The 27,328-nt window shown below is 48.7% G+C and overlaps 2 protein-coding genes across 3 annotated transcripts in view; both read left to right on the top strand.

The window, feature by feature from the left end:
- The window catches only part of LOC135887969 (E3 ubiquitin-protein ligase TRIM39-like), a 429,124-nt gene that overhangs the window by 129,873 nt on the left and 271,923 nt on the right, over window positions 1-27,328 (top strand). The gene's annotated exons all lie outside the window — the stretch shown is intronic.
- Window positions 7,509-26,594, top strand: LOC135887390 (uncharacterized). The gene is made up of 10 exons (XM_065415161.1): window positions 7,509-7,559; window positions 7,721-7,933; window positions 8,276-8,298; window positions 8,991-9,106; window positions 12,086-12,267; window positions 15,367-15,429; window positions 23,406-23,532; window positions 24,116-24,259; window positions 24,786-25,376; window positions 26,023-26,594. The coding sequence occupies exons 1-10, from the start codon at window positions 7,509-7,511 to the stop codon at window positions 26,430-26,432; spliced, it is 1,920 nt and encodes a 639-aa protein (XP_065271233.1). The 3' UTR covers window positions 26,433-26,594.

Below are 27,328 nucleotides of genomic sequence, written 5' to 3'. Positions count from 1 at the left end.
ATCACAGACGCAGGTCCGGGCAACAGAATTCAGCTTGCATGCTGCCATGGTAAGCCACTGTCTTTAGGCTTCTGCGCCCTGCTTTCCCACATACCAAGCAAAGCCCGTTGTGCTGCAGTTTTCCTGTTAACCTTCAGCAGCAGAAAACAAGCTAACACCCCCCCACCATCCAATTGTCTGGGATGAGTGCTTTATCCCTCCCCCCACCGCGTGGCTGGTATCAGGGAAGATCCCTGCAGGAACCAAACTAACCCCCCCCCCCCACCCGCCATGAATTCTCTGGGATGAGTGCTTTATCCCTCCCCCCACCGCGTGGCTGGTATCAGGGAAGATCCCTGCAGGAACCAAACTAACCCCCCCCCCCCAACCCGCCATGACTTCTCTGGGATGAGTGCTTTATCCCTCCCCCCACCGCGTGGCTGGTATCAGGGAAGATCCCTGCTAGCAAAACGCGAAAAGCTCAGGGCCAATCCTCCCCCCCACCCTTTGCACTCACTTGGCTAAATGCAGGGAAGGATTTCTTTTCAGCCACAGGCAAACAGCCCAGTAGGAACGGCCACCTCTGTCCCCTTAATTAAATTTCCTTATTTCAACCAGGTTACCCTAAGCGATATCACTCTCCTGAGGATTACACAGCAAGATAAAGAACGGATGTTGCTTGAATGCCAGCAAACACCGGGACCATACGCTGCCAGGCTTTGTCATGCAATGATACCAGATTACTTGCTACTAGCATGGCGTGGTCAAGTGTCCTACCATGGAGGACGGAATAAGGCTGCACTGCCCAGAAACCTTGTGGCAAGGCTTTTGGAGTACCTCCAGGAGAGCTTCATGGAGATTTCCCTGGAGGATTTCCGCTCCATCCCCAGACACGTTAACAGACTTTTCCAGTAGCTGTACTGGCTGCGAATGCATCCCAAGTGCTCAGGGCAAATTAATCATTAAAAATGCTTGCTTTTAAACCATGTTTTATATTTTAAAAGGTAAACTCACCTGAGGTCCCTTCCATGGGGTCATGGTCTTGGGTACTGGCTTGGGAGGCTTGGGAGGGTACTTCAGTCAGGGTGAGAAACAGATCCTGGCTGTTGGGGAGAACGGAGAGCTGGGTGCTCTCTGCCAGCTCGTCCTCCTCCTCCTCCTCTTCCCCTTCCGTGGAATCATCAGGTGTACCTGATGAGATTATCCCCATCTCGGAATCCACAGTCAGAGGTGGGGTAGTGGTGGCGGGCCCCCCTAGAATTGCATGCAGCTCGGCGTAGAAGCGGCATGTCCGCGGCTCTGACCCGGAGCGACCGTTTGCCTCCTTTGCTTTTTGATAGGCTTGTCTGAGCTCCTTGACTTTCACGCGGCACTGATCTGAGTCCCTATTGTGGCCTCTCTCCATCATGCCCTTGGAAATTTTTTCAAAAGTTTTGGCATTTCGTCTTTTCGAACGAAGTTCTGCTAGCACTGAATCCTCTCCCCATATAGCGATCAAATCCAGTACCTCCTGTACGGTCCATGCTGGTGCTCTTTTTCGATTATCAGCCTGCATAGTCACCTGTGCTCTCCACGCTGTGGAAACAGGAAATGAAATTCAAATGTTCCCGGGGATTTTCCTGTCCACCTGGCCAGCGCATCCGAGTTCAGATTGCTGTCCAGAGCGGTCACAATGGTGCACTGTGGGATAGCTCCTGGAGGCCAATAACATCGAATTGCGGCCACACTAACCTTAATTCGGATTAACAATACCGATTTTGACGCTACTCCTCTCGTCGAGGAGGAGTACAGAAATCGAATTAAAGGGCTCTTTAATTCGAATTAAATGGCTTCGTTGTGTGGACGGGTCAAGCGTTAATTCGAATTAAAGCAGCTAAATCCGAATTAAAGTCGTAGTGTAGACCAGGCCTAAGGGAAATTGGCCCTGAGCTTTTCGCGTTTGGCTAGCAGGGATCTTCCCTGTTACCAGCCACGCGGTCGGGGGAGGGGTACATTGATCATCCCAGGGAATTCATGGCGGGAGGGGGAGGGCGGGGGGGTTAGTTTGGTTTCTGCAGGGATCTTCCCTGATACCTGCCACGCGGTCGGGGGAGGGGTACATTGATCATCCCAGGGAATTCATGGCGGGAGGGGGAGGTGGGGGGGTTAGTTTGGTTTCTGCAGGGATCTTCCCTGATACCTGCCACGCGGTGGGGGGAGGGATAAAGCGATCATCCCAGAGAATTGTATGGTGGGGGGGTTAGTTTGTTTTCTGCTGCTGAAGGTTAACAGGAAAACCGCAGCAGTCAACAGGCTTTGCTTGGTATGTGGGAAAGGAGGGCGCAGAAGCCGAAAGACAATGGCTTACCATGGCTGCCTGCAAGCTGAATTCTGTTGCCCGGACCTGCATCTGTGATCTCTAACACCAAAGCCACAGGCACTCAATATTAAGATGGAAAATGCGACCTTGTACTGAAATCACATGTGCTATGTAATGTCAATAGTGTTTTTCACCATGAAAGAGTATAAGCATTGTTCTGTAAAATGTATCAGTTTAAAAACTTCTCTCCTTTCTTTCAACCCTCCCTCCAGCAGCTCCACATTTTTCAAGCCTCCCTCCTCCGTCCCGAAGGCTATCTCAGATAAGGCGGCGTAGAAAGAGGACGCGAGACGACATGTTCACAGAAATAATGGAATCCACCCGCAATGAAAGAGCTCATTTGAATGAGTGGAAGGACACTGTATCTAAATTTAGGAAAGATGCCAGTGAACGTGAGGTCTTGAGGGACGCTCGAGATGAGAGGTGGCAGGCTGCAACACTGGGGCTGCTGCGTGAGCAAACGGACATGCTCCGGCGTCTAGTGGAGCTTCAGGAACGGCAGCAGGATGACAGAGTGCCGCTGCAGCCGCTGTATAACCTCCCTCCCCCGACACCATGTTCCATATCCCCCTCACCCAGACGTGTAAGAACGCGGGGGGGGAGGCTCCGTGCAGCCTCCCACTCCACCCCAGTGGACAGCCCAACCAAAAGGCTGTCATTATATTGAATTTGTTCAGTGGCCTTTTACTTCCCTCCTACCCTCCTCCCAAACCTCACCCAGATTACCTTCTTCGTTCTCTCCCTATGTTTATAATCACTTAATAAAGAATACATGATTTTTAAACGATAGTGACTTTATTTCCTTTGAAAGAAAGCTGGGGGAAGGGGGAGGGTGGGTTGCTTACAGAGAATGAATGAGTCAATAAAGGGGGCTGGTTTTCATGAAGGGAGAAACAAACAGAAATTTCACACTGTAGCCTGGCCAGTCATGAAACTGGTTTTCAAAGCTTCTCTGATGCACAGCGCTTCCTGGTGTGTTCTTCTAATCGCCCTGGTGTCTGGCTGCGCGTAATCAGCAGCCAGGCGATTTGCCTCAGCCTCCCACCCTGCCATAAAGGTCTCCTCCTTACTTTCACAGAGATTGTGGAGCACACAGCAAGCAGAAATAACAATGGGGAGATTTCTTTGGCTGAGGTCAGAGCGAGTTAGTAGCGATCGCCAGCGACCTTTTAAACGGCCAAATGCACATTCAACCACCATTCTGCACTTGCTCAGCCTGTAGTTAAACAGCTCCTGACTCCTGTCCAGGCTGCCTGTGTATGGCTTCATGAGCCATGGCATTAAGGGGTAGACTGGGTCCCCAAGAATAACTATTGGCATTTCAACATCCCCAATGGTTATTTTCTGGTCCGGGAAGTAAGTCCCTTGCTGCAGCCCTTTAAACAGAGTAGTGTTCCTGACGACGCGAGCATCATGAACCCTTCCCGGCCAGCCCGCGTTGATGTTGGTGAAACGTCCCTTGTGATCCACAAGTGCTTGCAGCACCATTGAAAAGTACCCCTTGCGGTTTATGTACTGGGTACCCTGGTGCTCCGGTGCCAAGATAGGGATGTGGGTTCCATCTATCGCCCCACCACAGTTAGGGAATCCCATTGCAGCAAAGCCATCCACTATGACCTGCACATCTCCCAGAGTCACTAGCTTGTGTAGCAGCACCTCAGTGATTGCTTTGGCTACTTGCATCACAGCAGCCCCCACAGTAGATTTGCCCACTCCAAATTGATTCCCGACTGACCGGTAGCTGTCTGGCGTTGCAAGCTTCCACAGGGCTATCGCCACTCGCTTCTCAACTGTGAGGGCTGCTCTCATCCTGGTATTCTGGCGCTTAAGGGCAGGGGAAAGCAAGTCACAAAGTTCCATGAAAGTGCCCTTACGCATGCGAAAGTTCCGCAGCCACTGGGAATCGTCCCACACCTGCAACACTATGCGGTCCCACCAGTCTGTGCTTGTTTCCCGGGCCCAGAATCGGCGTTCCATGCCTATAACCTGCCCCATTAACAGCATGATCTCCAAAGCACCGGGTCCCGCGGTTCGATAGAATTCCATGTCTATATCCTCATCACTCTCGTCGCCGCGCTGCTGTAGCCTGTTCCTCGCCGCCTGGTTTTCCAGGTTCTTGTTCAGCATAAACTGCACGATAAGGCGCGAGGTATTTACAATGTTCATGACTGCTGTCTTGAGCTGAGCGGGCTCCATGCTTGCCGTGGTATGGCGTCTGCACTGTTCTCCCAGGAAAAAGGACGCGCAACGGTTGTCTGCCGTTGCTTCCTGGAGAGGGGGGAGGATATACCCAGAACCACCCGCGACAATGTTTTTGGCCCCATCATGCATTGGGATCTCAACCCAGAATTCCAATGGGTGGAGGAGACTGCGGGAACTATGGGATAGCTATGGGATAGCTACCCACAGTGCAACGCTCCAGAAATCGACGCTAGCCCCGGTACATGGACGCACACCGCCGAATTAATGTGCTTAGTGTGGCCGCATACAATCGAATTTATACAATCTGTTTCCCAAATTCGAATTATATAAATTCGGATGAATCCCATAGTGTAGACATACCCTAAGTACCAAACACAAGCTTTACAGCACATGGCATGGAAATGCCTTAGAGTTCTCTTCCATAGCCATGCCAATACATGACTCGCTGATTCATCAAGTGTAGCCCCTGGTTTCTTTCAATGGATCCATTGTACAGCTGATGACCCTTGATGGGCCATGGAACAAGCTAATTAGTGCTGATACCAATCTGTCTGAGGTGTCACACAGAAACACAGCACAAGTTTGAAATATAGATACATCACACACATTCATACCTCACGATACAAAGATGATACAAACATATAAACGTGCTTATCATATTTGGCAAATTATAACTTTTCCACTGATACCTTACAGGGTATATCTGGTAAGATCATTGCACTTTTATAATTTTGGTATCAACAATATGAGAAAGTGTCCCACATATTCCATACAGAATCACAAACCTTATAGAAATGCTTCATTGAAAAATCATCCAAGTGGACACATTCGCATGGAAAGTTTTGATTTGAACAAAATGGCATTTTCTGACAGGAAAATTGTTCCTTTAGAATTTTTTTTGACCAGCTCTAATTTTTACAAGCGAGTGACTAGAGGACAGGGCAGGCTGCAGGGCAGTGGGGTAGCTGCAATATTTTGGAGGAGTTAGCGTTAATTTGGACTCATCACTAGGACCCTACCACATTCAGGGTCCATTTTGGTCAATTTCATGGTCATAGGATTTTTTAAATAATCAATTTCAGAGTTTCATATGTTTACCTCTGAAATTTTTATGGTGGTGTAACCATGGGGTTCCCATGGAGCACCCATGGAGTCAGCGCCTATGTCTTTGATATCATAAACCTACTGGATTCTCCAGTCATCGGTAATATGTTTGTGTTGGAAAAGCTCCCCCCCTCCACACACTCACTCCTAAAAATAAAAATAACAGCACTCAAATCATTTTCTGTTTCTTCAGGAAAAGATTCAGGCCCATTTGCAGACTCTGAGGGAAGAGAGAGAAAAGCTGCTGGGATGTAAAGTGAGGAGAGAGAAGAGAAGCCAGGAATATCTGGTAGGTGCCTGTCATTATTAACCTGTATTTGTAACAAGCCAGATGGATGGGCATTCTGAATCAGTGCAATGAGAGGTAGGGGCAATTTAGAGGCCAAATTCTGTTTTATCTCAATCAATTGGGTGTAAAGCAGAAATCCGTTCAGTGGGGAATAATCACAAGTAAAGCTAAATTAGTTGTTTTGGCAGAATTACTACTTAGGCTTACACCATAAATCGGAGGTTTTCAACTTTTTTGCATTTGCGGATCCCTCTGGAAATTTCGAATGGAGGTGCAGAGACCTCTTTGGAAATCTATTGTCTGTATGTATAGTTGAATTCTGTTCAGTCAGTTTTCAGTCTAAGTCTTTTGCGGACTCCTTAGACATGTCCGCGGACCACAGGTTGAAAACCACTGCCATAATTTATTCTCATCTACTCTATATTTATTACTGCTAGCTTAATTAAACTCACTTCATAAGTTACAATTTACATTAATGAAATAATAGAATTTTGAATTAGAAAATCGAATGCACTAGAACACCCCTTCCCCCTCCCCCCCCTCAAAATACACGGTCACTCTGCTGTTTCTCAGTTTTCAGCCTCTGTCAGCCCAGAGTTTGGAGGACGTTTAGTTATAACTTGAGGAATCCTCTTATGCAAGCTTTGATTACTGTTCTGAGTTCCAGCTTAAATAAAACCACGTATTCCTGAGTGTGATGTGTTGGGTTCTCTCCCTCCACTTCCTTCTGGCTTACAGACCCTTTGTGCTCTGACAATTTCTCCATTCCTGTCATTCCCCTTGTATGCCTGAGGGTGCTGTCCAGAGATGTTGTTTTACACTCCTTACTATTTTCTTATTTTCACTACAGCTCACACCCTGCTTATTTCTTAAATCAGTTTCTCTTTAATTGCAGTTTCTCTTTTATTACATGTTATTTCCTTCAGATTTCACTCTTGTGAATGATTGCTCTGTTGCTTCATGATCCTGGGATTTTGTGTGTGTGTACGCACGTGCATACATCGCTGCAGAGGGTCCAAAAAATCCTCTCCCTACAAAAGGGCAACATGATCCTCTTCAGATTCTAAACTTTCATTTCAATTAATGAATTAATTTCCAGATTGTGTGGCTGTAATAAAAATCTTCCCAGTGTGAACTGAATGTAAACAATGCAGAACTCTCTGCCTGAGCCTGCAGTTTTTGTGTGTCAGTTTTATTTTTTCTCTCCACCTGTGTTTGTCAACGTGATTCTGGGCAGAGCTGGGCAAATACCAGATCAGTTTTGTTTCCGTTTTAACCATTTCTTTAATATATATAAACAAGGAAATTTTATAACAAGTAGTAATTTGAACTTTAAAATCCTGGAAAAAAAAATTAAAAATGGAAATGTTTTGATTGTTCATTCATTTCTTTTTATAACAAAACAACTGGGTGACGCTGACAGAAATCTATGAAATGTTTCAGTGTCAACAAATCTGCATTTTCCCTGGAAAAAAAATTAGTGCAGAAAATGTCACCCAGCTCTAGTGCTGAGTCCTGCCCCCTGCTGCTTTGGATCTGCATCTCTGAGGCCATCAATAATGCACAATCCGAACCATGTCAGACATGGGAACGTGCCTTTACAAGATTCTGGGGCCAAATAGAAAGGTGTGAGAATTCTCTCTCCAGTAACCACAGGATCCTGTTCAGTGTCAGATAACATAGAATTTGCAAAGAAATTCTCCCTCCTGCACACCCAGCGCTCTGTGCAAGGACCCCAGACTCCAGTCATGTCCCTTAACAGCCCTTTCCCTATTTTTTTGTCACAGAGAAAGACACTAACGAACAGACAAAAGATTGTGTCTGAATTTCAGCAACTGCAGCAGTTCCTGGAGGAACAAGAGCGATTCCTGCTGGCCCAGCTGGCAGATCTGAACGAGGAGATTGTGAAGATAAAGAATGAAAATATCACCAAACTCTCGGAGGAAGTTTCCCGTCTCAGTGAGACGATCAGTGAGATTGAGGGAAAGGGTCAGAAGCCAGCAAATGAATTCCTGCAGATGAGACAGAGTTGGAAATACTTCAGATCCCCATACAGGGACAGGACTGCTCCTAAAACATGGGCATGGGAGTCCAGCAGTCAGAGATCATAGTGTAATTCAGCGTGTGCAGTCCGGAAATGTAAATTCTTCTTCTTCTTTGTAGACTCACAGACACATTGATATTAGAGATGCAAAAGCCCTATTACCTCAGCGAATCCATGGCCCTGGGGCCGGGCGAGGCCAGGGCCTCTATTCCCCACACTGCTAAATCCCTTCTTTGGAATTCAAAGTGTGTGTCAGGTGGGACTTAATTTTTTTTTTCTCTCTCTCTCTCTCCTCTAGGACGTCAGAAGCACCCTGATCAGGTACATGGCTCTCTCTCTCTCCCCCTCACACTTCAGAATGCTGGGAAAGAGCTTGGAGATGATGTTAGCACTGCATCTCCCCAGAGCTCTATAGCAAAATGTGTGGGGAAGGTCACACTTTGGATACAAATCTCTCCATTAAACTTAATCCTGAGGTTCTCACCCTTCTACTGAAGACTCTGGAATTTCCCATTCAGTGGGAAAGACTAACCAAGTATTTCCTGGAGATGTCACTTTCCTGGGGGACTGGCTGCCTCAGGATAGTGGAGATGGAATATGGGCCTGTCACTGCTGGGGCCCTGGTCACCATTCAGGCCAGGGCAGCAGTGGTCAAGAGTCTTCCCTACCTGAGGACTGTTTGGAGACCTGTGTGGAATGAGCTGGGGAGGGGGGAGTTGGTGTCTCAGTCTAGTTCCTAGTGGTCAGATTTCTACAGCACTTCACATGGGAACCTCCTGTCCCCAGAGCAGGGAGGCCATGGAGGAATTGACCATAAAGACTCAATTCCCCGTTTATCCCCAGATAATGGGTCCTTTGAGGGGAATGTTGCACAGCTGTGGCCTGTGCTGCACCTGCTCTGAGGCTGGGAGAAAGAGGAATTCTAACTCCAGGCCCATTAGAGCACTGACTCACTAGAAATAATTTATGAGTCACTACATGAAATGTAACCATGTAAAACTGTTCCTGTCCAGGTGTGAGCAAGGGAAGTTCCAGCACCCAGAGGAGATTTCTCCTGAACTCCAATGGAGACTCAGTGATTTCTCCCAGAAAACTGTTGCTCTAATAGAGACTCTGAGGAAGTTCAAAGGTACCTGGAAGGGATCTAGGATGGAAAATTTGGAGAAGCCACTGAGACTGTGGGAGGAGAATGGCTCTGGCCAATTGGTTCATAATTAGATTGTGCATCTATTTAATAGTTGGGTGAGAATGCCACACACTTGGGGTACAAGTCACTCTGTTTGATTAATTCAAACTTTTATTTGTAGCAGAAGCATGCCTTGCAATTTCAGTATGTCTGTCATTTCTTATTTTAATAGTAACTGTAAGAAGTACTGGCCAGTTGGCTTCTCCTGGGCATAGGTGGGTCACAGTGGATTTTTCCTATGAAACTCAGACTGTCATATTATACACATCCAGATTATACATTTATTCTTTTCCCAATCACCTTGAGTGTTATGAATAGTATCTTATATAACTCAGACACTAAACATACATGAACTTTTTAATTGTCAGGGCTTTTGCTGTCCAAACTATTTCCATGTTATTATTTTCTTTTCTGATTGGCTAATTAGGACTGATTATGCATAGGTCACTTTGACCCTGTTCTCTACATAGAAGTTTTGGACTTTGCTAACTGCTCCTTGGCAATACGTTGTGGGTGTCTGTTGTCTCTAAGCACATTGTGTGACCAAAACATCTTGTCCCACATAGGATCTTATGAACACATCACGGCAACATTTCTCTTATGTCAAGCAAACTTCTAACCAGGCCACGTCACTCAGTATAAACGCACAATCTCGGTCTGGCAAAGCTACTGCATAAGAAATTACCCTTGTATCAACCATCTCCCTGCCTCAATGTCCACATGGATAAAATTATTTTATTATTATTGCTATTTCTGCCTATGGAGGACAAGGCCCCATCGTGCTGCTCTCTGTAGAGACGCTGAGTAAACAGACCCAACAGCTCACAATTAGAGCCAGGATTTAGCAAACTCTGAACATCCCGTTAGCGTCAAAGGGACCAAAGTGGGTAAAGTTACTTTTATGTCAAAGTCTTTGCATGATCTGGGTCTAGGTTACGACAAAAGGCAGCAAGTGAATGGGAGAAAGCAATTGGAGTCTGAAGGGTGGGAGGGGATGATGAGGGAAAATTAAATCTCTCTTAGAGATTGTGTGTCTTGGGGTGGTTGTGAGGCTTCATGCACGTTGGTTCCATCACTGGGAGATGCCTGAATGAGAGAGGAAGTAGAAGGTTTCAGACCTTATTATATTAAATACCTGAGTGTCTCTGGGCCTCTCGGTCTGTTTCTCTGTCATGATGAAAACACTGTTCTAGGAGTTCAGAGTGGGAATGCAGTTATAAATATGAAAGCCTGAAATCTCATCTCTTTTCTCCTTTCCCCCTCCAGTCACTCTGCCGTCTGCACTGGTGACAAAAAGAGGTAGGGTGATGATATTTCTCAAAGAGATAATGGGACACCATGTGGGGCTAGCCTTCCCCTCCCCCACCCTGGCAGGGCTGCAGTTGCTGCTTGCCCAAGCACTGCCTGCCCCCACGCACAGGTGCCGCTGCTAGCTCTTCTGAGCCCTGCCTTCCCACCTGCATGGGGCTGGCATTGCCGCTCGCCCCCCTGCATGTTCCTCTGCACCCCACTTTTGCCAAAAAAGTCGGGATGGCCAGGACAAGGCTTAAATGGGATCGTTCAGACAGGGTGAGATCGTGTTTAAATTATGAGAAAATTGCAATGAAAACATCTTCATGAGATTGTAGCTAAAGTTACCAACCAAACCGACACCCTGCCATGACACACACAGCCCTAAAAATAAACACCTTGAACAGTGAGGAGATCCCACGCTGAAGTCACAGAAACGATCCTGACATCAACCTTGGTATTGCGTTCGTGTCCACACTGATGCACAGAAACACTCTCCCTGAGCAGCATCCAAACACCCTTAACTCTGACTCTGGGGTTTTCACAGACAATCACAGGACTTTTAATATGCAATGGAGAGGATTGAGTAGAGAGCTCCCTCCTTTGAGGGCAGACATCCCTCTCCTTTACCCCAGCAGAGGGGATCTCCCCCATCGCTCTTATCCAACATCCTGCCTTTCCTTTGGGCAGGGCTGGGCTTTCCCGTTGGAGCGTCTCACTGCTTCCTGGATTGGGGAGACGCTCTCCCTCTGATACTGCCAGCTCCTCCCTTCTCTCTGGGCTGGGGATGGGGCTACCCCACTCAATGCCACCTCCTACTCTCTGGTCTTAAGCGGCTCTTCCCAAACGCTGCACCTTCCTCTCTGTTCCCTGGCCTGGGAGTGGAGGCTGCATTAGGGGAGGGAGGTTGCCTCAGGGGTTTAAATCTGGTACCTGCCACTTCTGCTCCCTCCTCAATAAAAGCTTCTGACACCTTCCTGTCTGTATCTCTGCTGCTGGGAATAGATAAGCCCCAGAATGGGAAGCTGGGAGCTGAAGCCTCTGCAAACCAATGAGAAACTAATGAAGTGGGTCACACTATATAGACTGAGGAGCTGCAGTGACATCCATAGGCGCCGACTCCATGGATGCTCTGCACCCACTGGAAAAAAATTGGTGGGTGCTCAGCACCCATCGGCAGTGCCCCCCCCCCCAGCTTACCTCCGCCTCCACCGCGAGCGTGCCGCTGTGTTCTGCTTCTCCCCCATCCCTACCAGCGCTTGCACCGCGAAACAGCTGATTAACGGGGCAGGGAGGGAGGGGGAATGCGGCGCGCTGGGGGAAGAGGCAGGGCCGGGGCGGGGATTTGGGGAAGGGATCCAATAGGGGCAGGGAGGGGCAGAGTTAGGGCGGGGACTTCGGGGATGGGGTTGGAATGGGGGCGGGGCTAGGCGCAGGCACCCACCGGCACCGGAGAAACTTTGCGCCTACAGTGACATCTCTGTTCAGTCTCAGGTGCCCGGGACAGAGGCAGCTCCCTGGGATCCAGGCCTGTCCCAGCCAGAACAGGGCTGCTGGGGAGTGTGAGAAATGGTCCCAGCCTCCCCCAGGGCTAAGTTCTGCCTCTAACGCTCTGATTCTCTCTCCCCACAGTGAATATGACGCTGGATCCAGACACGGCTCATCCTGACCTTGTCCTGTCTGAGGATGGGAAAAGTGTGAGATATGGATTAACCTGGCAGTATCTGCCCAAGAACCCTGAGAGATTTGACACTGAGCCCTGCGTGCTGGGCTGTGAGGGATTCACCTCGGGGAGACATTGCTGGGAGGTGGAGGTGGGGGTGGGCGATACTGGGCTGTGGGGGTGGCCAGAGAGTCTGTGAGGAGGAAGGGAGAGATTAGCCATAGCCCTGAGATGGGGATCTGGGCTGTGGGTGGGCCGGTTCCAGGCTCTCACCTCCCCTGTGACCCCCCTGCCCCAGCGCCGGGCCCCCAGCAGGATCCGGGTTTGTCTGGACTGTGACCGGGGGCAGGTGACATTTATCGATGCTGGTGACAATGCCCTGATCTTCACTTTCCCACTGGGCTCATTCAATGGGGAAAGAATCTCTCCCTCACTCTGGGTGGGATGGGGATCCCGGCTCAGACTGTGTCCCTGAGGGAGGAAGGAGCTGGAGTTTCTGTATTAGCAGGGATCCTGGGAGAGGGAGACCCAGGGATTGGGGAGTGTGACCTCCAGGCCACCAGGGAAGGGATGCTGCTGTGGGAAGGAGTTGCGGGTGGGGATATGTCATCTGGATGAAGAAGAGGTGGCTGTGCAGAGGGGAGAGTCAGGTACAGGGCAGGTTTAACCAGAAGGGAGAGAAGAAATGAAATGGGAAAAAGTGAAAATAAAGTAAAACAAGAATAAACAGAGAAGCCTGGGGCAAGTGGGGGGAAGCTGAAATGAGGAGAGTGAAGGCAAAACAATCCTGAGAAGGGAAAAGCTCGGGGGGCACTGAGAGTGGAGGGATTAAATTCAGCAGAGAAAACTTGGTACGTGAGTTGGAATGATCAGTGACATGGATTAGAGAAGAGTTAGAGAGACTCCGAGAAATAAACAGACAGAGAACAAGTGCTGGAGAAAATGATGGGTAAAACTGGATTAAATCAAAGAAAAGGGAAAAGGAAAGGGAAAGAGAGAGTGAGATGGAGATGTATAAACTGTTTCTGAAAGTGAGACTAACATTAATTCCACCCCATAGTTCATGGACGGTATTTCCACTTGGTACCTTTCAGAAAAAAGATTTCAAATTTTTACCCTGTGTTCTGGTTATGAAAGTTCCTGATCAGCTCCTTTTCAGTCTGAAATTTACTTAAGGAAAATGAAACATATAAAAATATGCTTCTTGTCGATTTCCCTTTAATTTCCCAGCTGTGACTTTTGAAGGTAGACATGGGATTGTTTTCCCCTAAATTGTTTGTGTCAACCTGGCCCCAGAGAGGATATCTGGGTCACTTTACTTCTCAACTTCCCAACCTATCCATGCATGACACCGGCAATCAAAATGCGTGACAGATGTTTGCAATCTGGAATACCTGGATTTCATGGCACATAGCCTGACAATCAACAGATTATAATGGTTTTAACTATTGTGGTAATTAAATAAACTATTAAAAAAGAAAACTAAAATATCTATCAAACAAAACCACACAATCCCCACTCCCACACCATCAGAGTTTGTTGTACGGCCTCCCCGGTCCCCAGCACATGTCCCCACCACTTGAACCTCAGGAGAAATTGCCATTATTTCTGAGGCCAATCACCGGAGGGGGACTTGACACACACTTTGCCAGCAGGTACAGAAATGCTTACTAGACAGATTAGAATATTAGTGATCAGAGCTCCAGGGTTCTCTTCCTGGCTCCATTGTGCAGTGGTAGTGACAGGTAGCCAGATCGTATCTGTTGTCTACATTCATCCCAAAAGGCAGTAGGAATGAATGGCTCCTGCCTGGACTTTCCATATTGGAGACCTGGGTTCTCTTCCCTGTTCCACCTGAAGTGACCTTGTGCAGCCACTCAATTAACTTGTAATCTGGAGGAGAAAGTGCCTAATACTTCTCTAGTTACTCGGGTTGGGGCTGTGGTGATATTTGAACTCATGGGTTTCTAGCTCCTACTTTGTTGCACTTTGTCATTGGTACTGGATATTTGCTGGCAGAAGAGTCTCTCTCACATATGTCTATGAAAGACTGCCTGCTTTTGAAGCACGACAAAAGCACAAAAAAGCAGCTGAAATTAGTGCAAATAGTGAACTTCCCACTAATTCAGTGACTTGGGAGCTCTGCTGGCCACGTGGTGCTGATCCTCCTGCTTTCCATTTGGAAAGGGAACTAACGTTGTTCACATTTCTTCCACCCATCAGCAATTGCTATGATAGCCACAGGGGTGTTAATGGGAGGGGAGCTGCTCCAAAGGTCAAACTTGCACTTTTCCTTGTTGAACCTCATCAGATTTCTTTTGGCCCAATCCTCCAATTTGTCTAGGTTTGAGGCACCTCCCCACTACCTGCCTCTAGTGTGAAATGGGCTGCAACGCAGCCCCCCCCAAAATCCACAGCCTCTGGCAACCCAAGCCCAGTCATCTGGGTCCCCACAGACAAAGATTTTTTTAAAGAACCCCCCAAACAAGAAACAAAAACAAAACAAATGCAAACCACACTGAACTACGACGTTCCCTTCTATGGTTCTGCTACAGGATTTGAATCATGTCTTTGCAGATCCCCACTGAACACCCCACCACTTCCGATATGGGAAAAATTGCTGTGCGTGGACCAGCTGCCACTTTGCCAGTGGGTTACACAAGTATTTGCTAGTCATCAGTAGAACATTTGTGATCAGGACTCCCAGCTCCTGTTGCTTGCTCTGGTGTAGTCTAGCAGTTAGCAACAGGAGAACCAAAACACACGTCTAATGCTTTCAGACTAAAGACAGTGGAGCTGACTAGCTAAGACCTGGGGCTTCCCTGTTGGAGACCATGGTCCTATTCCCCATTTTGATGTCAGTGATCTTACGCAACTTCTTTTTAACTTATTTGTAAAATGGGCAGCAAAGACATTCAATATTTGATTGCCTTCGAGGGCTGGGAACACACTGGCTTGGTCAGCGAAAAGGGCTGGAAAGTGCCTGCAAATACAAACAGCACTCAGTAAAGGTGAGCTTTATACTCAAGGTCTCTTGGCTTCTAGCTTGTTTCCCTTTACCCCAACCCACGTATTTTTAGCCTTGCTGACAAGGGCAGGGGGGCTTGTGGGGACTGTAGCCACTCCAAAATTTGCCTTAGCGGCCTCCCCCATAGCCACCCCTCCAAACCTGACACAGTGAGGATACCACCCTCACTGCTCTGATGCTGCTGGCCTGGGGCTGATCCCTGCAAACTGCTTGAACCCCCAGCTGATAGGGTACGGAGCCAACTCTCCCACCCACGTGGCCCAGGCCCAGCGTAACAAAGGAGAGGTGAGTACCTGGTCTGACCTCCAATCACAGCCCCCTTTGCTCTTCGCACTGGGCCAATCATCGACCAGGGTCGAACGGAAACATCCTCCCCGCACCCGCCTGGGATGGCTGAAGTATAATAAAGAGAAGGCGGGACGTTCCCTTGCATACCAATCAGAGAGCAGGGAAGTGTGATAGGCAGGTGAGAGCACCAATCAGGCAGCGGAGAGGGCTCAGTGTATCTCTTTGGATGAGCTGGCTACACGCAGTCTCCGGAATGGTTGGCCCAGGGATTCCCCGCCTCCTGCCAGGCCTGCTCCGGCCCGGGCTTTGGCTCCGTTCGGGGTGAATCGCGGCCGCTGGGTCCCAGCCAGGCTCCTGGCGAGATCCCCGAGCCCCGGCGGCTGGTGCTGGGAGCCCGGAGCCCTGGCTGCAGCCGGGAGAGGGGAATCTCCAGCAGGGCCCTTCCCGCTGCTCCCCAGGAGCCTCTCCCAGGGCAGAGCCCCCGGCCTGGCCAGGCCCCGGCCCGGCCCCTGCCCCGGGCGGGCCCCGCTCGGAGGGAAGGTAAGAGAGACCCGCCCCCCGTCACCCCCGGGCTGCAGGGGGAGGTTTGGCCCCAGGCGGCTCCCAGCGGAGCTGGCTGCGATTCCCTGTGTTGTGTATCTAGGAAAGATGGCCCCCAAGTCCCATTGTGTGCAGGGCGGGGGGACGCGACACGTGGGGGCGGGGTGTGTGTGTGGGTAAGGGGGGAACAAGGTGGCCGGGGGCAGGATGGGATGCAGGGGGCGGTGGTTGCACTGAAGGGAGGTTGGGGCGATGCGGGGTGATCGGGGGAATTATGGGGCTGAGGGGAACGAGGCTGGAATGGAGGGAAGATGTGAGGGGGGGGTCACTGCGAGGGAAAGGGGGGATGTGGGGAAGCTGGAGGGAGACTGAGAGCAAGAGGAGACTGGCTGGGGAAGGGAGAGGGGAGGGGAGAGACACATGGCAGCTCCCCCGCCCCATGGGGTAGGGGAGGGTGACAGGTTGCCCCGCCCAGCAGCCAGTGGGTCCTCCCCCCCCCCCCCCCCCCCGGAATGGTCAAACAAGCGGAGGGGTGGGTGGGCAGGAGACTTCCTGGACGGGCTGAAAATTTACAAGGCAAAAGTCCACATGCAATCCCTCCCCACACACTTTTTACTTCCAGTTTAAAGACAATCTCATTATTTGGGGGGATCTGACACCTGGGCTGACAGCACTGAACAGGGGCTGGTCTGATTTCTGTGCAGGATTCGGTGTCCAACCAGAGTCACTGCGAGCCACAAGGAGTGGAACTGGGGTTTGGTTCAGGTTCAGTGGCAGTCAGTGTGTTCAGTTCCTGGTTCAATACACCACAAAATGGTTTGGTTACCAGGCAGTGCCTAAGAAGGGGGGGCCTCACAGCTTGCTTCAGTGGGGAGATGAATTTGGGGCATGGGGCCTGTGTCAGGTGGGGCAATTGGAGGAAGGAGCCGCACTAGGGGATGAGAGAAGTCCTTTCTAAGAGGGAGAAGAGTTGAACAGCCTTTCTCCTTGGGCTTGAAGAGTTATTGTTAACTTCTGGGACTGGGGAGCCCCTGCACTTCTTCTCTCATCTCCCTCCCTGCTCCTGTTGGCTCCCCCCTTCTTTTCTTCTACTGGCTGGGATGATTTAGTTGGGAATTGGTCCTGCTTTGAGCAGGGGGTTGGACTAGATGATCTCCTGAGGTCCCTTCCAACCCTGATATTCTATGATTCTATGCCATTCTGATAGCAATCACATGCCAGTGTGTTGTTTTGTTTTTATAATGAAAATAAGATCAGAGTAGCTTTTATTTCATTTTTATCAATTATTGACCTGAAAAATTGCTGAAACTTTATTTTAACTGGCAACCATTTCCCCGCTCCCTCCCTCCCCCTCCTCCCCCAGTTCGATTTAGATTCACTGTGTAAGAGGAAAAATAAAGGGGGAAAGCTGGTTATTGCTAAGGGCTTGTCTACACTGGCAGTTTACAGCGCTGCAACTTTCTCGCTCAGGGATGTGAAAAAACACCACCCTGAGTGCTACCAAGTTTTAGCGCTGTAACATGGCAGTACAGACAGTGCACCAGCGCTGGGAGCTACGCCCCTTGTGGAGGTGCTTTTTTTTTGGAGTGCTGGGAGAGCTCTCTCCCAGCGCTATGCAGCGACTAACCAAGTCATATTAAAGCGCTGCTGCGGCAGCCCTTTAACGTTGCCAGTGAAGACGTGCCCTAAGGCAGAGGAGGCTGGTTTCTGTGTCTTTGGCTGTGTCTACACTGCCACTTTCAGCGCTAAAACTTTTGTCATTCAGGGGTGTGAAAAAACACCCCCCGAGCGACAAAAGTTTTAGCGCTGAAAAGCACCAGCATAGACAGTGCTTTATCGCCGGGAGCCGCGCTCCTGGCAATAAAGCTACCACCGCTCGTTAGGAGTGGGGGGTTTTTATCGCCGGGACAGCTCTTCCCTGGTGATAAAGCAAGTCTATACTGCGCCACGTCATACCCTTTCTCTGCTCATGATATTAGAGTCCTAGAGTTAGTTGAGCTTCCTGGATCAGATGCTTCCAGGGATTTCCCTACACTCCGTCCTGCTGCCCCCAACTCTCCCATCACCCACTTCAGTGGTCAAACCAACCAAGATGACGAACATACCAAGAATATACCAACGTGTCACCTGAAGGTTCAAGTGGTGTTTCAACATCCAAACAGCCTGAAGCACAAATACAGCTACCTACTGAAGAAACAGTGTCTCCGCAACCTAAATCCCGATGTTTGTCTGTCACCGTCAAAGCCAGTTTTAGAAGTACTCGATGAGGCTGTTAAGAATGCTGGAGACACAACATGGTTCATACTCCATACTTTCTATTTAAGCAAGAGATACCACACACTACAAGCTGGAGGCCAATGTTAAGTGCATTGTCACTTGTTAACCCTGAAATTGGACACTGGTTCCAAACAAGACTGGCAAATGCTCACTATCTTTCTGCTAGAAACTCAACTGACTGCTTAGAAGCATGCAATGCAACAGTGAAAGACTCTTGGCATTTGGAAAAAGTGAAGAACTCTTTCATCATCTTAAAACATTTGCATACATGGCTGATGAATGCACCCATGCAAATGGGTATTAAGTCAGTGTTTACATTATCATGATGTCAGGGATAGGCCAGTAGATGCATTTCTAGATGTTCAGGTTATAGAAGACACATTGGCTGCATCTGTGACAACCCACATCTTAGAAGAGTTAAATGCTTGTCAATTGGACCCCAAACAGATGCCTGCTTGTGCATTTGATGGAGCTGCAAACTTCCCTGGAAGACATGGTGGAGTACGAGCTTTGCTCAGAGAAAAGTGTATCCCTAATATTTCCTATACACACTGCAGAGGCCATCTTATCTTCAGTACTCAGAAAGATAATGGAGCAAATAATTAAAGAATCAATTTGAAAACAACTAGGAGATAATAAATAAGTAACAGCATGGATTTTTCAAGAACAAAGCATGTCAAACCAACTTAATAGCTTTCTTTGACAGGATAACAAGCCCTGTGGATAGGGGGAAAGTGGTAGTTGGTATATCTTGACTTTAGTAAGGCTTTTGATATGACCTTCTCATAAACAAACTAAGGAAATACAACTTAGATGGAACTACTATAAGGTGGGTGCATAACTGGTTGGAAAATTGTTCCCAGAGAGTAATTATCAGTGGTTCATAGTCAAGCTGGAAGGGCATATCGAGCAGGGTTCCACGGGGATTGCTCCTGGGTCTGGTTCTGTTCAAACATCTTCATCAGTGATATAGATAAGGGCATAGAGAGTGCATTTGTAAAGTTTGCGGACAATACCAAACTGGGAGGGGTTGCAAGTGCTTTGGAGGATAGGATTAAAATTCCAAATGATCTGGAAAAACTGGAGAAATGGTCTGAAGTAAATAGGATGACATTCAATAAGGCTAAATGCAAAGTACTCCATTTGGGAAGGAATAAACAATTGCACACATACAAAATGGGAAATGACTGCCTGGGAAGGAGTACTGCGGAAAGTAATCTGGGGGTAATAGGGGATCACAAGCTAAATATGAGTCAACAGTGTAATACTGTTGCAAAAAAAGCAAATATTCTGGGATGTATTAGCACAAGTGTTGTAAACAAGACAGAAGAAGAAATTTTTCTGCTCTATTTTGTACTGATATGGCCTCAACTGGAGTATTATGTCCAGTTCTGGGCACCACATTTCAGGAAAGATGTGGACAAATTGGAGAAAGTCCAGAGAAAGGCAAAAAAATGATTAAAGGTCTAGAAAACATGACCTATGAGGGAAGATTGAAAAACCTGGGTTTGTTTAGTCTGGAAAAGAGAAGACCAAGAGGGGACATAACAGTTTTCAAGTACATAAAAGGTTGTTACAAGGAGGAGGGAGAAAAAATATTCTCCTTAACCCCTGAGGATAATATAAAAAACAATGGGCTGAAATTGCAGCAAGGGAAGTTTTAGGTTGCACATCAGGAAAAACTTCCTAACTGCCGGGGTAGTTAAGCACTGGAATAAATTGCCTAGAGAGTTTGTGGAATCACCTTCACTGGAGGTTTTTAAGAGGAAGTTAGACAAACACCTGTCAGGGATAGTCTAGATAATACTCTAGTCCTGCCTTGAATGCAGGGGACTGGACTAGAAGACCTCTCCAGGTTCCTTCCAGACCAGTGATTCTATGATCTACTCAACTAGCACTAGTACAAGCTGCAGAATCTTCAAAAGACATTTAAAAAGCCATAAATTTAATGCCTTTGTTATATTCTCTTTTTCAACAAGAGTCCAAAAAGACTGAACGTCTTGAAAAAACTAGAAGATGCTCCGGGACTGAAGTTCAAATTAGTCCAACCTGGGAAATCCCACTGGTTTTCTCATGAGTGATCCTTGGCTGTTGTCTTAAAATTACTGCAACTATTATTACTGGCTTTGGAAAGTATCTACCAAGATGGGATGGATCTAAGTAGTGAGGCGGGTGGATTACTTTTGCTACTATGTTCAGAGAAGACAATCACCATTCTCTCTCTTTTAAGTCTACTGTTAAAACCACTTGGGTCATTAAACAATGTCATCCAGGCATCTGCTACAACAGTAGTAGATCTTTGTCCAGCAATAAAAGCTATACTTGGATCAATCAGAGAGAGATCCACTGAAAACGTACTGGAAGAAGCAAAGATTTCAGTCCAGAAGTTGACAGGAGAAGTGTTTGTTAAGCCAGCTGAAAAAGTACACAGGCTTCTGGATTCTACTCAACCTTTTACAGATGCCTATCTTGTAAAACAGCGATAGTTGAGTGGAGTGAGGCACTACCAGAAATGGGGCTGAGATGCGATCAGGACAGAATAGAGAATTTGAACACAGAATGGAATATCATACGATGAATGAATGAAGATTTCACTTCAACTTCTTTTTTATCATCACTAGTGGCTTGACCTGATCTTTTTGTTATGTGTCCTGGGATGAAAGAAGTAGGAATGCATCTCTTGCTACTCCCAGTCACAACAGCTACAGTTGAGCATTCTTTTTCACCATAGAATAGAATGTTATGTTCTGAAAGAAGTCGACTTCTGCCTGATCATGTGACTGAACTAATGAGCATATCAATTGAAGGCCTGGAAGTTCCGTACACACAAGAAGCCACCAAAGATGAACGCATTGCATTCAAGAAGTTAATTAACAGACTTGTGCAAAATTATAGCAAGAAACGAAGAAGGATGGTAGATGTTGTGCCTCATAGAAGGCTTGAGTAGCCAATTTTAATTTGTTTGATTTTTACAACATGAGTTAAATCTAATAAAATGAAAAAAATGTTTCACGATCAGTTTTTAGTATGATACCATACAGCCCACCTTTGCCCTCACGGTCTCACCCCTTGGCCCTCACCCTTCATGTAAATTCGAACATCCCCCAAATTTCAATTCCTGGGGAAAATACTAGATGCAGCTGCCTCCTCCCTTGTGATCTGGGAGCCTAGACTGAGCAGCTGCTGCTCCCCCAGCAGGGGTCTGTGTCAGGGAGAGACTGTCATTATATCTCCCTCTGTGCCCAGCCCAGGTGGGGACTTTCCGCAGTGCTTGGAACTAGCCCCCTGGGGCAGTCCTGGGCTCTGCCAGTATCCGCTCCTGAGCTAGAGCCTCCGAGTGAGGAGAGAGACCTGGGGGAAGGGCTGGGGCCGGGCAGGACAGTGACTCTCTGCTGGTGAGTTTTACAGGAGGGGGAGGGTCTTCCTATATGTCTGCGGCTCCCAGAGCTGCTGCCTTCAGACCCACACCCACTCTCACATTTGAAGAGCAAATGCCCATGGGAACCGGACAGGCACCAGTTCTCCCAGGCAGAGGGGAGAGGGAAGGAGACAGGAAGGGGAGGGGTGAGACTGAAAGGGGCAGCAGGAGCAAGAAGTGGGGAGGGAGGTTCCGAGCTCCCAGCCCTGCCCGGATCCATTCCCTGCATCCCCCTGGGCCGACTGACTCTCCTGGGAACAAGGGGAGGAGCTGACAGAGGAAAAGCCAGGTTTTGCCCCAGCCGAGTCCCCGCACTGCTGGGGGCATGTGCTGCCATCGGGGCCAATGTCAGGGGGAACCCCCCAAAGTGGCTCCTTTGATTCTGCTCTTTTTAGCATTTGTCTTAGAGACTCTGTCCCTGGGGGCGGGGGGTTAAAAGTGTCTCAGAGGGTTCAGTGCTGGTGGGAGGGGCGGGGTCTGTGATGTAATAAAGTGACTGAGGGTTTTTTAAGCTAAGCGTTTTCCCAGCATGGCAGAACATCTGTCTTCAGGGAAAGAGCCTGGGGGGAATCAGGGTGTGAAATGGACTCAAACCCCTTCTGAAACCTCCCCCATCGCCCCTCTCGCCCTGACAGGCTGAGGAATCACGTCCATGTTTCGCTCCTGATCGTCCCATCCTCCTAGGAAACAGGGAAGTGGCTGTGGTGGAGCCAGCTCAGGTAGGGGATTTTCAGCGAGCTGCTGGGGGGGCGGGGGGGAGGTTGGGGCGGGGCAGGAAATACACAGGGTGAGGCAGGGGATGGTGGTGGTGTAATAAACCTGCTGGGACATGTTCAACCTGGGCCTGATTTTCAGAACGGGCCCATTGGCAGGGAGTGAACATTCCTCCATTTCTATAGTTACCATATTTCAAGTTCCCAAACGGGGGTCGGGGGGAGTTCTGTTTTTACTGTACAGTTTCTTTCCACTTTGAATATCTAACATTTATAAATAACAAGCGTAACAGCCTCAAAAATAAATTTAAATTTGATTTACAATGTACCTCTTTGCATGCAGTCAGTCCTTTCCTACTGCGCTTCTTCCTGTTGTGCCCATGCATATGTCTCTGTAGAGCGTATCTTTCTCAGCAGTGGTTGATTGCTCATCAAATAGCCATGAATGTCTTTGCCAGATGTGTGCCTGAAGTTGAGCTGTACAAGCAGGATTCCTTTCAGCAACTCAGTAGTCAATATCATGCTACCCTTATTTCTGGGCTGCTGCTGCTGGTGGCGGCACTGCTTTCAGGGCTGGGTGCCCAGCCAGCAGCTGCTACTGTCCGCTAGCTCTGAAGGCAGCGCCACAGCCAGCAGCAGCACAGAAGTAAGGATGAGAAAACCAGTGAACATGCGTGCTGCTGTTAGGGTACGCCAGGAATAGCAGTTCATCCAGATTCAGTGCTGGAAAAAGGATGAGCAAGGAAAAATCACGGATATTTGTTCATATTTCAAAAATCTGTCTGGATGGAGATCAGAGGGCCAAAAAAGAGGTCATGTCTGGGAAAACCCAGGCATATGGTAACCCTAGGAAACACCCCCATGGACAGGGCTGGGAAAACGGATCAGATTCTCAGTGCTGAAGCCTGAACCCACTAGCCAGAGGCTACCATGAAATATGAAGCTCTTGGGATTCCTGTCCTTGTCCCCTGCTTGGGACAGGATTAGTTGGCAGGCACTGACTGGGGAAACTGATATTGTTTCAGGGTTCGGTGACCTTCAAGGAGATGGTTGTGTATTTCAATAAGGGGCAGAGGGCTCTGATGGACTCCGGTCAGAGAGCCCTTTACAGGGACATCATGCAGGAGAATTATGAGACTGTGACCTTGCTGGGTAAGGGATTCCTGTGCCCTCGGCTATTAGAAGCCGTGGGGTCTGCATTTCTGAATCTGGTCAGGTTCTTCCCTGCTCAGTTGGATTTGGGGAGAATGGGTCACATAGTCCACAGCTTCAGTGTGAGAGACACTTTCATCTCCATATCCCCTTGAAGGGACCAGGGGAGTCAAATCTAATGGACATGCTAATTCATCTCCATCTCCCCAGCTTTCAAGGGGCCAGAAGCAGGGTATTGTCCTGCCTGTATTATTTCTCCTTCACACACCGTTCACCTGCCGTCTTGGGACTAGCTCCATCTGTGTGGAGGGCTCTCGGTGCTGCAGGCTTGGAAATAGGCAGGAGTTTAACATCTGAGGTGTTTGTGTGTGTGTTAGCAAGTCCCCCAGAGCGCATCTACCCTGAGAACTCCTAGTGAGGGCGTGACAACACCCCCTGTCCCTAGATATCTGCTGCTCCCAAGGGGTCGGAGTTACCACAGTCACATGTAGGGCCAGGTTAAACTCAGGGAATGTTCCTTGTGACAGATACTCTACCAAGACTCCATGTGCCCTGATCTTGCCTGATTTTATCCCCTGCACAGGATTCCCCATTACCAAACCTGACCTGATCACCAGGTTGGAACGAGGGGAAGAACCGTGGGACCTCCAGGCCTCCAAGGAAAGGGAGATCCTGAGAGGCACCCACACAAGTGAGGAGTCCGTGAAACTGACAGAGAAACCATCTGGTGAGTGAAGGAAAAAGCCTTGACTCCCAAAAATGGGCTGTGAGCGAGAGCCCTCAGTTCTGCCCCGTCCCACTCAGGTCAGGGCTGCAGGGTTTACTGTGGCATCAAGGCAAATATCAGCCATGGCTTCCCACACCCATCCTGTTAGCTGTCAGGAGTTTCCTCCCTGACTTTACTTCCCTATGAGTGTTTGGATGGGATGTGGAGGTAGAACCCAGTTTCTGAGGCAAGCTGCCTCGCTATGGAGATGTCTACAATACAGTGTTCTTCCCACTGCTTTAACTCACCCGCTATGCCAACCTAATAAATCCACTTCACCAAGAGGCATAGCACTTAGGGTGACGCAGTGTCAGTGTAAACACTGCATTGCTTATGTCCACTTCAGTGGCCTCCAGGAGGTGTCCCACAATGCCCCACAGTGACTTCTCTGGTCACCATTTTGAACTCCACTGCTTGGCAGCCAGGTACATACCCCTCCCCTTTTAAAGCCTGGGAATTTTTGAAATTGTTCTTCCTGTTTGCTCAGCGTGGAGAGCTCACCTAGCAACTTCCCAGCTGAGCATGCCGGCTCCACGCGGCAGACGGGCTCCTGCCTGGAGTACGCCGGAGGTGGTGGATCTCCTGGGCCTGTGGGGACAGGGGGACGTGCAGGCACAGCTCCGAAACAGCCGTCGGAACTTTGACGTCTACAGCCAGATTGCTCGGGGCATGGAGGAGAAGGGCTACGACAGGGACCCGCAGCAGTGCCGTGTAAAAATCAAGGAGCTGCGGCAGGCGTACCAGAAGGCAAAGGAGGCAAATAGTCGCTCCGGTGCGGAGCCGCAGACGTGCCGCTTCTACAAGGAGCTGCACGCCATCCTCGACGGCGACTCCACCTCCACCGCCAAGCATCCTGTGGATACTTTGGGGGACCTGGAGTCACAGGCCACCGGAGTGAACCCTGAGATCGAGGTGATGATCAAGGAAGAGGATGATGAGGAAGAGGAGGAGTATGGGGCACAGGCGACAGGGGGATCTGGTGGTGTGGCGAGCCAGGACTTCTTTTTGACTCCTGAGCAGTCTAGCCAGTCCCAGCAGTCCAGCCCCGGTGAACCTGATGCAGGGGAGGGAACCTCTGGTAAGTACTTAGTTTGCTTCAATACTGCAGAGACACATCTGCTCATGTACAGCTTTTTTTAATAGGCTAGAAGAGGAAGTGAAATAACCCATACAGGTACAGTTGCTATCTGCTTCTCATTCCCCTGTACAACTAGGCAGAGGGGGCCCTGCAGAATAGTTTGTTTATTCACACCAGGATGTTCTGTGAATCCTCCATAGAGATCTCTAGGAAACTTTCCTGGGAGGTACTCTGCAATCCTCTGCCGAAGGTTTCTTGGGAGGGCTGCCTTGTTTCTTCCCCTATGGTAGGACGCTTTGCCACACCACTCAGCAATTACTTCATCAGGCACCATTGCAGTGCACAGGCTAGCAGCATACCGACCCGGTCTGCAGCCAGGAGCTGTTCCCTCAGGAGTGAGAGATCAGCTACGATCACCACCGCCTGTGGAAATGGGGCTAGTCTGCAGTACAATAGCCTTATCCGCTTGTACTGATGCCCCAGTGCTATCCCCTCCTTATTGTCCCAACTCCCATCCCACCCCCGGCCATACTCGCCATGGGTGGGGCTGCCACCGTGCTCTGAGTCCCAAGGGGAAGTGAGCATGTTGTGCTTGTAAGGGGAGTAAATGCACTGGCAATGGTACCCCTGTCCATTGTTTCTTTAGCAGCTGCAAATGCGGCCTTGAGGGCCTCTCCGTCCACCCCAGAGGAGCGGCTGGGCCAGGTGAGGAGGAGAAAGAAGAGGACAAGGGAAGACATGTTTCAGGAGGTCCTGCGAGCCTCCCGCGCTTCGGAGCGTGAGCAGAGGGCTTGGAGGATAATGATCAATGACAAAATGCACAGGGATAGCGAGGACAGGAGAAACGGGCAGCAAGAGATGATCACATTGCTCCGGGAGCAGACAGACATGCTGCGGTCTCTGATTGAACTTCAGGCCGAACACATCCGTGCTCGCCTCCCCCTGCAGCCCATAGAGAACTGCATTCCGGGATCTCCCTATACTGGCCTCCATGTATCTTCTGGGCCCGCAGCAGTACCCCAGGCACTCCACCCCACGGAAGATTACACACAATGACAGCTGCACGTACACCCGGCTGTGAGAGCCTTTTGGGTGTATGTGCTTGTGAATTCCCTCTTCCTTCCCCTTCAAAGATACTTTCCCCTGTATGTATGAAGTTTTTACTTTAGCATTACCTAGGTATGTTTGCATAGGTGTGGAATAAAAATGTAAATTCAGTTTTCATAAGTATCTTTATTAGTCTCCAGCCAGGGGTGCCTGAACAGGGTGGGGCCATGGATTTGGCAAATAACTATAGGTATATAAAGGCCTATTATTAAGGGTCAAAGTCTGACCGTGGATAGACTCTTGTTGCACCTATTTAACTCAAAGAGAGGAGCACATCAGTATCCAAGGGCAGAAATTGTTACTAAGATACTGCTTTAAAAAGTAGTGACTCCTATGTACCAGTCCACATGATGGTCAAATGACATGAAAACTTCTAGGGACTGAGGCTGACTAACATGAAGGGCCCTTTTACACAGCTTTGACTGTGTAAAGTGAGCCCTTACAGTGGGCGTAAACATCAGTTCCTCGCAAATCAAGGCCCCTTTATGCCGATTGAGTTGCGTAAAAAAGGACTTTGTGTAAAAGAGAATCGGGCTCCGTATTTTAAAAAAAATAAACTTGTTTTTTAAAGAAGAGTACATGAATTCATTCCTGTATCTTTTGTTTTTGCATTTACACACCTCTAATAACAGAGAGAGCCTTTTTTCAAAACAAAACAAAACTGTACCAAAAATATAATTTGGGCTCAGGTTCTTTAATCCCAAAATGGAGCCTGGAGCAAATATCTATGCCTAAAAGGTAAGATCCTAATGGCTGAGATGTATAAAATAGAACTGTTACAGAGCCTTTAACCATAGCTGCACTGTTACGCAATGGAGCTGAAACAATACATATTTCCATAAACT

Source organism: Emys orbicularis, chromosome 13, assembly GCF_028017835.1.
Source record: "Emys orbicularis isolate rEmyOrb1 chromosome 13, rEmyOrb1.hap1, whole genome shotgun sequence".
In the NCBI taxonomy this organism is placed as follows: domain Eukaryota; kingdom Metazoa; phylum Chordata; order Testudines; family Emydidae; genus Emys; species Emys orbicularis.
This window is presented reverse-complemented; position numbering and strand designations above follow the sequence as displayed.

What these genes read in the sequence shown, in the direction of transcription:
- LOC135887390 (XM_065415161.1), top strand. Translation starts at nt 7,509, where the DNA reads ATGTCAGACATGGGAACGTGCCTTTACAAGATTCTGGGGCCAAATAGA. An exon ending in GACATTGCTGGGAGGTGGAG is followed by an intron (nt 12,268 to 15,366) that starts GTGGGGGTGGGC and finishes TTGAACCCCCAG; the next exon opens with CTGATAGGGTACGGAGCCAA. An exon ending in TGCAGGGGAGGGAACCTCTG is followed by an intron (nt 25,377 to 26,022) that starts GTAAGTACTTAG and finishes TTGTTTCTTTAG; the next exon opens with CAGCTGCAAATGCGGCCTTG.